We start from the raw sequence: 13,157 nt of genomic DNA on the forward strand, positions 1-13,157 counted from the left end.
AAAAAAAAAAAAAAATGAACTCTGAACTGTCACTCCCATTCCTTATAGATATCAGTGGCTCCCTAGTGATCCTCAATTGAGAGTGAGGTATTAGGGCCTTATTATAGCAGTTTATCTCCTCTAAACGTTCTCCTTTTACCCACATAAACCTAGTTGTTGTAGCCCAAAGGGGCTGCTGGGGCTTCTCGCTTCTTCTACCTGGAGCACCCTTTTTTCCAGTGAATTTTTACTTATTCTTCAACACCTGGCTCAGAACTTACCTCTTCAGTTCTGTCTTCTGCGACCTCCTCAGATGGCACAGTCTAATCTCTCACCAGTGCTTTCTTACACATTTGTAAGTATCAAGAGTGTAGTTGAATAAAGTAGTAATCATGCTTATTTAATGACATTTCACTTGCTATATGTAGGCGTAAGTAAAAGGCTTTCATTTTTTTAATGTGACTATAAAACCTAAAGAGCTATAAAATAGTCAAATACCTTCAACATTTAATTATTAATTATTCTTAAGTATTTAAAATCATATATAAAATTATGTTTTAATTTAGAAATATGGTTTATTTTTCATTCTCACAATTTTACGGAGACTTTTCATATTTTCTGATACTGTATTTGTCATTACCAGAGCCACATTTTGAGTCATAAGTCATAAGAGAATTTTTTAATATTTATTTTTTAGTTTTCGGTGGACACAACATTATTAGTTTGAGATATTATACACACATCTATTAGTTTGAGATATTATACTTTAAAAAACTCATGCATGATGCTGTCATTAGAAATTTTCCCACAAGCCACAAGAACCCATTTGACTATATATATGTAATCATGACCTCCTTAAAGTAATTATTTACAGCATTATTTTTTAAAATGATCTCAAGTATGCTTTTTTCCAACAACGTCTGTCTTTTGCTTTGTGCTTACTCCCAGAAATAATTAAGCCTCTTACATTCCTTTTTCCCTTTTTAGTAATCCTATCATAATGACCTTTTTAAACATCCAAACTAGTACTGATTGGTATTGTTTATTCACTAAATACTGTGAGGCTATTTTTTTTTTTTTTAATAATCAAAACGATATCCACTTCCTACAATGGTGGACTGGGTCACTCAGCTAGTTCTTCCTTTCACATTTTATTATCCAGGACAAGGTGATTAGCCAAACCTGAAGCTCGTGACACAGGAAACTACATCTTCCCAAAAGGAAGGCTCATCCAATATTTCAAACAGTAATAAAATCTAGCTATTCTAAACCACTACTGTCCTCAATGGTTTGGGAAAATAAATATTCTCTTTGGAGACTGATAACTTCACTTTAGGCCTCAAATAACTCTACAAAAATGTCCAATAAAAGTAATAAAGCACAAGAGGAAACAATAATATGAGTTATATCCAGAAGAATAACAGAGAATAAAGATCTACAGAAACTTCAAATTTTGAGATTATTGGACACAAACTAAAAAGGGCTGCTTACAGTATTCAGAAGATTAAAAAAAAAACAAGCTTAGATTTCAACAGGGAACAACAGCAATAAAATAAAAGATTTGAAAATGAACCACATAGGAATTTGAGAACTAAGAATTACAATAAGCAATGAAATCAGTGAATGTTTTAACTTCAGATTAGACACATCTGAAGAGTAAATTGTCAAAGTAGAAGAAAAAGCAAAAGAAAATAATCAAAATGAAGTATGTAAAAATCAAAGGATGTAATAATGGGAAACAAAGATAAGAGATTCAGAGAACATAATGAATTCTAGTATAATAATTGAATTGCTCACCACCCAAAAAAGTATTCTATAATTGAAAAGAGAAAGTCTGAAAACTTGGCCTAGTTTATGAAAAAATCACAAAGATTCAAGAAATCCAAAAAATTCCAGGCCAAATATATAGTTTTGAATTTATTTATTTATTTTTATTTTATTTTAAGTTTTTTTTTTTTAAAGAGAGAGAGAGAATTTTTTAATATTTATATTTTAGTTTTCGGTGGACACAACATCTTTGTTTGTATGTGGTGCTGAGGATCGAACCCAGGCCACACGCATGCCAGGCGAGCGCACTACCGCTTGAGCCACATCCCCAGCCCATATTTTATTTTAAGTTTTATGACCCAGGGTACTAAGCAAAATATATTTTTAAAATCCTTACCTAGATGCATTATGTTGAAACTGTAGAATTTCAAAGATGAACTGAAAACTTAAAACTCCTGAAGAAAAAAGGTTTCATCCAAAGTAATGACAGACTGACGGTAAACATCTCACTCGATAAGAACATGGAAGCCACAGGAAAGTGCAGTGGTACCTTCCATATGCAGAAAGAAAATAACTGCCAAGTAGAAAAATATCTTTCATAAGTCAAGGTGAAATAAAGGATGTTTTCAAATGAAAAACAGACTCATACTAAAAGAATTTTTAAAGGGTACTCAAAATACAAGGAAAAGAGATCAAAGAATGTAATAAATATATGAATAAAGCTAAGTGAATTCTGATTGTATAAAACAATAACTAGTAATGCCTTATTTAAATATATGAAAATATTTACCTGCATATCCTATTCAATCCATTACAAAAATAGCATATAAATCTGGAGGAGGAAGATAAAGCTATCAATTTACATTAAACTTTGATAAACAAAGGCAGGCCTATGACCTTTGGTAAGTAAGATAAGTAATACTCCTAGAAGATAAATAAATAAAAAGGCTCCTAGAGGATAACATAGAACAGTATCTTCCTGACCATGTGATAGGAAAATATTTCTTAAATGGGACACAAAAAGCACCAATCACAAAGGAAAGAATCAATAAATTGATTACATTAAAATTGGAGACTGTTCATCTAAATACCAGTGAAAGTCATGGCACAGAGTGGGAAAAGGCATTTATAACATGCATAATTAACAAAAGACTCATCCATATCTGTAAATCAGTGAGAAAGAGACTCATCACAGGATAAAACTGAGCAAGAGATTAGAACAAAGCATTCCTAAGGAAGGAGATCCAAACTGCCTTAATACTTTGTTCAATGACACACATCAGGGAAAAGCATGTGGAAACCCCAGGCAGATACCACTGCTCAGTGGTTTAAACTGAAAAGACCCAAAATATTAACTATTGATGAGGATAGGAATTCTCCTACCTGTTGGTGAAAATATAAACTTCGACAGTCACTGTGGAAAGCATTCTGGCAATACTCCTCAGCAGAAATTCTATCCATTTATATGAGGCCCAACAAAATTGCATTCATAGTAGCACTATTCATAATAGCCAAAAACTAAAAATAAATTCTCTATAAATAGCTAAGGGATAGAGCACTTGCCTAGCATGCCTGAGGCCCTGAATTCAATCCCCAGCACCACAATAAATAAATAAATTAACAAATAAATAAATGTGATATAATGTGGTCTTATAGTAAGTATTCATCTATAAAGTACCATACCCCTAAGAAATGAATGAATCTCACTAACATTGAGCAATCGAAGCAAGACAAAGAATACATGCTGTAGAATTCCATTTAAGCAAAGTACAAAAATGGACAAAACTAATATGTTGTTAGAAATCAGGGGACCTTGGAGGAAGAAGGAAGAGTGTGTGGAAGTTAGGTAACAGAGGTTTCTTGTCTGTTGTTTATGGTCACAACAGTTGTCCACTCTGATCCTTCATCAGGCTGTACACACATGGCCTCTATTTTTCAGCATGTAGTTTCACTTCAGTTAAAAAGGTTATTTAAAGCAAAGGAGTAATTGTGAAAACCCGTGATCTCTGAGATTTATAAGGACTCAAATATAAAATGTTGTATATTTCAGTAAATTTCAAAGGAATCCTCCCCTTACTTTGGTGATGTGAGGTATTGATGACCTGTCTCTCTCCCCTAATAGGCTCTGAACTCCTTGGGAGCGGGCCCCATGTCCTCATCTCTGCTTGACACAATGGACTCTCACTGAGGAGATGTGGGATCTGAGAAACAATGTACTAAACCTGAAAAATATACTTCTGTTCCAAGGTCAAAAAAACTACTGAAGCCACCTTGCAGACAATACAAGATATGGTCACCATTGAGGACTACGATGTATCTGAATGTTTCCAGCACAGCCGCTCCACAGAGTCTGTGAAGTCCACTGTCTCTGAAACCTACCTGAGCAAACCCAGCATCGCCAAGAGGAGAGCCAACCAGCAGGAAACCGAGCAATTCTACTTCATGGTACTCCCATTGCTCCCCCAGCCACTCTTGAGAGGGCCCAGATCCACAGTACCCTAGTGCTGCTTCCATAACTGCATCAGAATCATCTGGGGTCTTGATTAAGATATGGACTCCTGGGGCTGGGGTTGTGGCTAGGCAGTAGAATGCTCGCCTAGCATGCACGAGGCCCTGGGTTCAATCCTCAGCACCACATAAATATAAAATAAAGATATTGTGTCTACCTAAAATTAAAAATAAATAAATTTTTTTTTTTTTTTTTAAAAAAGATATGTACTCACGCTCAGAGTTCCTGATTCATTCAGTCTTGATAGAATTAGGAGTTCACGAAGAAGTTAAAACTGCTCTAAAAACAGGACCTTTAGGGGCTGGGGTTGTGGCTCAGTGGTAGAGACCTTGCCTGGCACACGTGTGAGGCACTGGGTTCGATCCTCAGCACCATATAAAAATAAAGAAAAAATTGTCTCCATCTACAATTAAAAAAACAATTTTTTTTTAAACAGGACCTTTAAACTTTAACTGCTTATTAAAATGCAGATTTGATTTCGGTGGGTCTGGGGAGGAAGGGGCCTGAGAGTCTGCACCTGGAATAGGCTCCCAAGTGATGGCTGATACTGTCAGACTGCAGACCGCACGTTGAGTAGCACAATTCTAGAATCGAGAAGATAAAAGTGACTGGGCTTGATATCTCTTATGAAAAGTTCCTTGACATTGAATAGTTTGAAAACTTAAAAATATATATATTTTTACCTTTCAATTGCCTTTTGCAGAAACTTAGAGAATATTTGGAAGGCAGTAATCTCATCACAAAACTTCAAGCCAAACATGACTTGCTGCAGAGGACTCTTGGAGAAGGTCAGTTTTGTGGGCTTTGTGGGAAGATGATGTAGATTATGTATTGTGTCATGAGTGTATTCCATAAAGAGTGGATCATCTACCTGCAATTTAAGAAACAACACGATGTGTTTAGAATTGTTTTTATCTGTGCCTGTGATGATCAAGTTCTCCCCTCAATCCTTTTTTTTTAAGCTTGGTGGTGAACTTGAGGAATAGTCACTGAGGAAGGGCTGACAGCTAACACAGAGCTCCTGTGGGATCTTAGAGCATGGTGCTCTGATGGGGGACATTGGGAGGGCCTTACTTGCCGCCACCTGCTGACCCCAGTCACTTACTCCTTCCCTTCTTGGGCTTCTCCAGCCCCACCCCTGTTTGTTTTAATGGGCTGGTCTTTGTTGTTCCATCTATTGACTTTTTGGACTCTGGAAACCAGCTAAACGAGTTTGGGTGATTTTTTTTTTTCCTCTTTCATTAGGCATTGTTGGTAGTTGAGAAATAATATTGCTGTGCCTAATAATAAAAACAAATGCAAGAGTTAATGCTTACATAAGACTTTCTCTGGGCGGGGCATTGTTTTGAACTATATTCTTAACTGAGAGCTCTTAGTTTCTTCATTTTTACAAATGAGCAAAATGGACTAAAAACATAGGGGACTTTGTAAATGCTGTTCTTTCTCATTTTGTCTTTATGAAATTTTAAAGGAAAAAATAAATACAAAGGCCTTGTCTTAAGTGCCTCAGAGTATGCCCTTTTAATTATCTTTTATTTACACTAAATCCTGCTAAACATTATAAAAAATACAAGACAATTTAGAAGAGGGTGGGAAATGAGAGAAATGAGTGGAGTGACCGAGTCAAAAAGAGTTTGTACACATAGACCTGTACCCCGGCCCTCCTACCATTCTGGAATTTTCCTTGCCCAGAAAGCAGTGTTCCCATCACCTGTCTCATGTTTTCCTCTAAAGAACCCATCAACACCAGGGAATGACCACATGAAGAAAGGTTATCATGACCCAAGCCTCCACATATTACACAGTTAAGATGTCCTATTCCAAAACAAAAGGCCAATTTCACATAAGAGAAAATATTTAAACTACTGAAAAGTGACTAAAAAATAAAACAACCAAATGCAATGTGTGACCCTTCATTAAATCCTGAATCAAAAAACAAGAGTTATGAAGGATATCTTAAGCACAATGGGGGAAAAAATATATAAACTTTATATTATTGAATTAACGTTAATTTTCTTAGTTATGATAATGGTACTGTGATTATAAAGAATGGTCTTATTCTTAAAAACACTCACTTTAGTATCATTACTTTTAAATGGTTCAGAAAAAGATAGATGATAAAACCAATGTGGTAAGTATGAATAATTGGGAAATCTAAACAAAGGGTATATAGGATATTCCTGGTACTATTCTTTCAACTCTTCTGTAGGTTTGAATTAAAAATAAATAAATAAGCCTTTTTATCTCAATAGTTTTCTCACTGAGCAATTGTGTCACTTTTTTTCCCTTCTCCCTCATAGTGTCATGTAAATTCCTCCCCTACCCCTCATTTATCATAAATGCCTGATATTTTAAGCAATAACTTCAAGGTCAGTTGCCAGCCCCGAAGCATAAATTATCAAGTATAGAGGAATGCTTTCAGACACAAAGCTCTTCCCTACAAGTCTGAAGTCCTCCTGTCTTTAGAAATCGTTGAGTTTGAGAGAATTCAGTACTGTGGGTAAATTCATTCTTGGCGCTTTATGCAGACACGCGTTAATGTGGCTTAAAGCCACGTTCTGAAACTTTGATGGGACTCATTCAACATAATTTCTCCTAGGTCTCCTAGAGAGAAAGCCCCAATAGTTTTTACGTGTCATTTTACATGTCATTCTTGGATAGAGCTATATTTTGGCCAATTTGCTGAGTCTGTATGCCAGATTCTGTCTCTAGCTGCTGTGCTGTGTAAAGCCACATTATATCTTGTGAACCCTAAGCCAGAAATTCTTCATCTCAGAATTTTCTTTCAGTGGGTTCCAGTGTCTCACAGTGCCACAACTATGTTCAGGTGTCCGAGACCTTCACTGCCCTCAGTTTCTTCTGCAGAAGGAACTGGATGGCTTTCATGTGGTGGCCGCAGACACACTGGGCTCTGCCCATAGGTTGCAGACCTCTGTATTCCCCAGTCCTGCCCCTCAAGCAGGCTTGGCAACACACCAGTTTCTGGTCAGTGGCTGGGTTTGTCACCCAGAGAAAATCTGAGCATGGTAGACATGCTCCACCTTTCAGTTGTGACCATTGTGAGTCTGCTGGCTTTCCATGCAAGCCCTATTCACATTAATAACTTATACTAAAGGAGACCAGGGGATTGAGTGGCGCCTGTCCCATGGTGAAGTAATCCAGTGGTGAGCCCTTAGGAAGGGATCCAAGTCCTGATTTGGTTAAATAAGGTTAGTAGGACAGGATTAAGGGGCATGTTTGGGGACAGTCTTGACTTTTGAGATAGATAGAAATCACCTCTCTGAATTATACTAGACTCACTGCTGCAAAAACTGCCTTCATGGTAAAACAAATAGAGCCTAACCCCAGGATTTAGCAGTTGATCGTGCACAGCTGAGACTCTAACTACAGACATGTGTTTGGCCTGCCGTACTGCTCGCTTTTGGCAGGCTACCAGTGGCCCAGTAAGTTCTGTGCTTTACAACATTATGAAACAACTACATGGGGCTCTTAAAGTGACACTGTCAAAATTCCGAATTCTAAATCTTCAAAAAGTATTAATATAGAAAGAAACACATAATGAGCCACACTCACCATCACCTTCTTCATCCTTCAGCAACACCACTGTATCTTTTTGTGATGTCATTTGTTTTTAAATCCATTTGATTGATGATAGTAAATGAAATATACATCTATAAAACTGAGGTTCTTTTTCAGTAGTGAGCCTTAATGTTCACATTGGCTTCTTTGTGTACATAAGGAGCTAAGAGCATGTAAATATCTATAAAAACCTTTTGCTCAACCCGGAAAATCTGACATTGAGAGCCGAGTTCTATGTTACATTGTTTTCTGCCCTGGGCCTGAGGAATTCAATGGGGTATCTTCACGTAATCCATTGTCTGTCTTTGAGTAGGAGTACAAATAAACTTTCAAAAGACAAGCTGATTGTGAATAATTATGTCTTCTTAGAAAAGCACTGAAGTCGTTGGTATTCTTAAGAAAGAAAAGGACTGGGAAGTGACGCCAGGAATCCTCATCAGTCATTCATTAGGACAAATCCGTGGTGTCTCCATCCAGTTTGAGCTGTGCATATTTTAAATATTTTTCTCTAGCTTTTTTTTTTTTTTAATCTCGAGTTGCCACCAAATTGTGCGTCGTTTTTTTCCCTTTTGCTGCATAGAGACACGATGCATTTAGGTGTGAAAAATAATTCACTTCATAATTCTCAAGTGAAATTTAAGAGTAATCAAAGGGAGTGTATGTACCAAGAAAGTTAATCCTGGGTCATTTTATTTCCTCCAAATGTCTTGTATGGGAGAGGAAGGCAGTGTGTGGCTCTGTAGCTTTCAATAATTAAATAGGCTTCCAAAGAAAATGCTTGAAATCTAATCCTCAGACCACTGGAAGCTTTCACATTTCTCTGGGAAGGAGAGCCTTCAAAGCCTGTGCATTATTGATCTATTAATGATGATACTGATTAAAAAATAAAACCTCATTCATCAGCTGAGACACACTGAGGTCTATTAGCTGAGAAAACGATGGATGTGGTGGTGCATGCTGTGAGTGATAGTTCTTGCAAAGCTTGCTCTTGGTTCATTACTCAAAACTTATCTTTTATAGGTTTTTAATTTTTTATTTCATGCTATTAACTATAGATGGATGGAGCAAAATAATTTTAAGCCACTTTATATAATCATCCTTTTCTAAATCTAGGGAATAACTTGATGGGATATTTTAACAACAAAAAAGAAAAATATTCAAGTTCTAAAACATTTCACTTCTAAGTATTATCATCAGCATCACTACCATTGACTCACTTGAAAATGATTAGCCTGTATTATTTAAGGTTTCAGATATTTGCTAATTTAATAATTTTCATATTTATGTAATGTTTTTAGATTTATTAAAACCTTTATGATTTTTTATTCTTCTAGGACAGACAGAATCATAAGCCATGATTCATACTTTTCCTATAGGATTACTCAAAGTGTTTTCCAGGAAAAAAGACTCACTTTTTTTTTTCTGTTTGTTTGTTTGTCTATTTGTGGTGCTGGGACAGAACTCAGAGCCCTTGTGCATGCTAAGATGTGCTATACCACTGAGAGCTACATCCCCAGCCCAAGGCTTACATTTTTAAATTAGTACAGTTAGTGCTTGGGAGCTCAGAGTTAGAATTAAAACAAACCTGGATCTAGAGCCAAGTCCACCCCTTACTAATAGCATGACCCTGGATAAGTCCTTTCTCTATGTGCTCAGTCTCTTTTGTAAAAGAAGAATAAGGTTACTGTGTAGAGTATTTAATATAAAGTGCTTAGTACACTTTACAATATTTATTGCTTAATTAATACTTGGAACCTTTATTATCATAGTGTCTAATAAATATCAAACATCTTGCTATTTTTATTTTTACTAACATATATATATCATATCATACTTTTATTTCATAATAAAGCCTGCAACATGACAATACAGAACAGCGCAAGCCACATAGTTGCTTGAACCTCAACCATTTGTTCATTCTACTAGTTCACTCTTGGTGATCTCAGTCAGCTCCTATGGTCCCAGCACAACCTAACTGGTAGTAACTCAGATCTTTACCTCCATCCCTGTCCTCTCTGTGCCTTAACCTTATCTGGCCAGATTTCTGCTGGACACTTCTATTTGACGGTCTACAAATCCCCAAATGTCAGCCTACTGTCTGTCCCTCTCCTTCCCAGCAGTTCTCTTCCATTCATGAATATCTATGTTTTTTTCTGCAGTTCCGTGTAAATGTTTCCTTTGTTCTTCTCCCAAGTAGCAGAAGATCAGCAAAAGAACCTATAGTTAAAAAATAAAACCTAAAAGGACCTATAGTTAAAAGACAGGATCAGGTAGAGGAAGAGGAATCAGGTACTATCCCTTCCCCCTCATTTGCACTCCAACTCTGGCCAAGAACTAATTCTGCCAACACTTATAGCAACCTAAATCTATCTATGTTGAAAAAGGTGTTCTCTGATATTATCTGTTGCCCCCTGCTTAATCACTAGATAAAAATCAAACACTTCATGTCACTTTTTATTCAAGAGCAGATAGAGTAGCAGGCTCTGTTACAGCCTGGAGTCTTCATCCACCATTCCCAAGAAGTCAGCTTTCTCTACAGTGTGAATCTGCACTACAAAAGTATTATATATCATATACTTATAGGGCCTTGCCTATAGGTCTGAATCACTGCATTATGATATAATGACCCGAGCTCACCCATTTTTGCTGCAATATGACCTTCCTCTGCCAGCTATATGTTCAAGCTGTTTCAGAATCAATCATCATTTTGCAAACAAATCAGCTGAATGGTTCAGCTCTCCCAAACCTCTTCTCCACCCAGAATGTAAGAAAGAGCAGACAGCAGCCATTGACACATATAAGCTTGAAATTAGAGCAGATCATGTGAGTGCTATGAAAATTCAGCCCTGTTATTTAAAACAAGTCAAGAAGCCCAAATGTCTAAGAAGCAACTCCTACTTTAAGTGACAGAACTCTGTGAAAGGCTTTTAGCTTTCAAGTTGCTGGAATGCAGTATAATTTAATGTTCTTGTACATTATTATCTGCAAATGTCATTTCTGCTTAGAGAATGCAACTTCTCTTACAGTGCCCTGATTTCATGTCACAGAAAGAATACCAATTTTGTCTAAAGGAAATGGAGTTGTCTCAACTGTTTGACCTCATACTTCTCCACAAATATCATTCAAGACAAAATAACTAACATGCAAATCTTGGGATATATTGTATTTTTATTTTGTGTTTAAAATTACAGTCAAGCAGCTATTTCTTGTTTTAAAAAAACTACCTCAAATTATCAGATGAAATGTGTACCTCATCTATAGAATTAATTAAAATTGTGTAAATTTCATGCAATATTGACTTTTAATTATTTGTCTACCTTTATATGGTATACTCATGCTTGCTACCATAAAAATGTGTAAGTTAAAAACTCAGTATCTTAAAATAAGGGACAGATAATATAAAAGACTATCAAATCCACTCTACTGATTCCATTGAATTGACTAATTTTATTTTCTGTTTCTGCAGGTCACAGAGCTGAATATATGACAACAAGGTAGGAAGATATTTTATTATAATTGATAATGTATCTCACTTCCTTTTCTATTTAACAAGAATCAAATACTTGGGGTTCTCACCAGATTAGATACACTCTAGAATATCTGAGGGTTTCCCAGTGGAATTTTAAATCTTCTTTAATAAGCAGAACCAGTATCAAAGACCTCAGCTGAACAGGTTTGGTTTATCTAATCCAAACACATTAAGTTTTTAAAAATATTATGACAAGACTTTTGATTTGATAATTTAGTTAACATATAATATGATATGTATATCTACCGCAATAGTAAGTAGAAAGTATTAATTACAGCCAGGCTGAGTGGTACATGCCTATAATCCCAGCTACTTGGAAGGCAGAGGCAGGAGGAAAGTTTGAAGCCAGCCTGGGCAGCTTAGTGAGACCCTGTCTCAAAATAAAAATTTAAAATGTAGCTCAGTGGTAGCTCAGTGGTAGAGCACTTTCCTAGCATGTGCAAAGCTCTGAGTTCAATACTTACTACTATAAAAAAGAAAAAAAAAAAAGGAAAAAGGAAGGGAAGAAAGGAACAAAAAGAAAAAATTAGTTCCTTTGTGCTTCTACTTTGTCTTATGTCAGATAAAAAGTAGAACTATATTGAACACTTAGGATTTTAGCTTTCTGCTAAACCCTTTTTGGTTTACTTTAAAAACTGAAATTTTGGCTGGGCATGGTGGTGCCTGTAATCCCATGGCTGGGGGAGGCTGAGGTAGGAGGAACACAAGTTCAAAGTCAACCTCAGCAATTTAGTGAGACCCTAAGCAACTTAGCGAGACCCCATCTCAAAATATAAAACATTTTTTAAAAAGGGCTGGGGATGTTGCTCGGTGGTTAAGTGTCCCTGGGTTCAATCCCTGTTTTTTTGTTCTGTTTTGTTTTTTTGTTTTTGTTTTTGTTTTTTAAGTTGAACTTCTAACACCTACAATCCATTGCTTTTTTTCCCCTTACCTTTCATAGAAGGATTTTGAAGTTACTGCTAGGAAAGAAAAGCCATTTTGGAAGCTGATCCTGATTTGGATTGGAGAACACTTGTCCCTGCTTTTATGTTTCTATGGCACCATTTGTACAGTAGCCAGAAATTATTCTAATTGACTAGCAAGACTTTGAATTTTTGAAGGCTGTTCTGTTTGAAGTAAGAGGTTTTTAGAACATTAGTGTATCTGGCAATTTGGTTTTCAAGGTTCTATACTGTTAGACAATTGATTCAGAAGGAAGTTCCTCTTACTTCCTGGTGAATTAACTGGAAAGATAAAGCTACTCACTTTTCTAAACTTATCAAAAAAAAAAAAAAAAAAAAAAACTGCTGAGGTTTTTCTTTAGTTGGTAAGTGACAAAGAGGAATATTGCTTCTGTTAGTAGTATGCAGCTTATGGAGATAATTTTTACATATAATATCTCTTTACACCATCAATTTTTTTCCTGCTGTTTCTAGGCTATGACTCATGTAAGACAACTAAAAATATTTAAAGTCTTCCAATTTAGTATTTTGCAATAAAAACTGTAATTGCCAAATAAGCTAGATATTCACATCAACCTGACAATACTTCCTCTCATGTGGACAAACCCATTCAGGAAATCAAACTGCCAGGAAGTCGAAGTTGTGTGATAGGCACAGAGCCAAAATGAGTCAGGCAGCTGGGAGCTAAATAGCCTTGACTCTGTTCACCTGATATGGGCAGAGTGGAGCCAGAACTGTGGGCACCCTATTCTGCACCTCTGCCATGAAATTGACTTTGATAGGTATTCAGGCAGTTAATTTTAATCCAAGTCCCTCTCACAACTTTAGTTTCTTCACGTTTATCTCATACTTT

General features: G+C 36.2%; 1 protein-coding gene across 3 annotated transcripts in view; it reads left to right on the plus strand.

Annotated features, from left to right (window-relative positions):
• Srgap1 (SLIT-ROBO Rho GTPase activating protein 1) overlaps positions 1 to 13,157 on the plus strand; it is a 279,038-nt gene that overhangs the window by 207,587 nt on the left and 58,294 nt on the right. For all 3 annotated transcript variants that reach the window (XM_076854812.1, XM_076854814.1, XM_077109321.1), the window contains exons 9-11: positions 3,994 to 4,191; positions 4,959 to 5,043; positions 11,301 to 11,328. In XM_076854812.1, the coding sequence (XP_076710927.1) occupies positions 3,994 to 4,191; positions 4,959 to 5,043; positions 11,301 to 11,328 (311 nt within the window). The remainder of the gene's footprint in view (positions 1 to 3,993; positions 4,192 to 4,958; positions 5,044 to 11,300; positions 11,329 to 13,157) is intronic.

The sequence above is a fragment of the Callospermophilus lateralis genome, chromosome 4 (genome assembly GCF_048772815.1).
Source record: "Callospermophilus lateralis isolate mCalLat2 chromosome 4, mCalLat2.hap1, whole genome shotgun sequence".
Lineage (NCBI taxonomy): Eukaryota > Metazoa > Chordata > Mammalia > Rodentia > Sciuridae > Callospermophilus > Callospermophilus lateralis.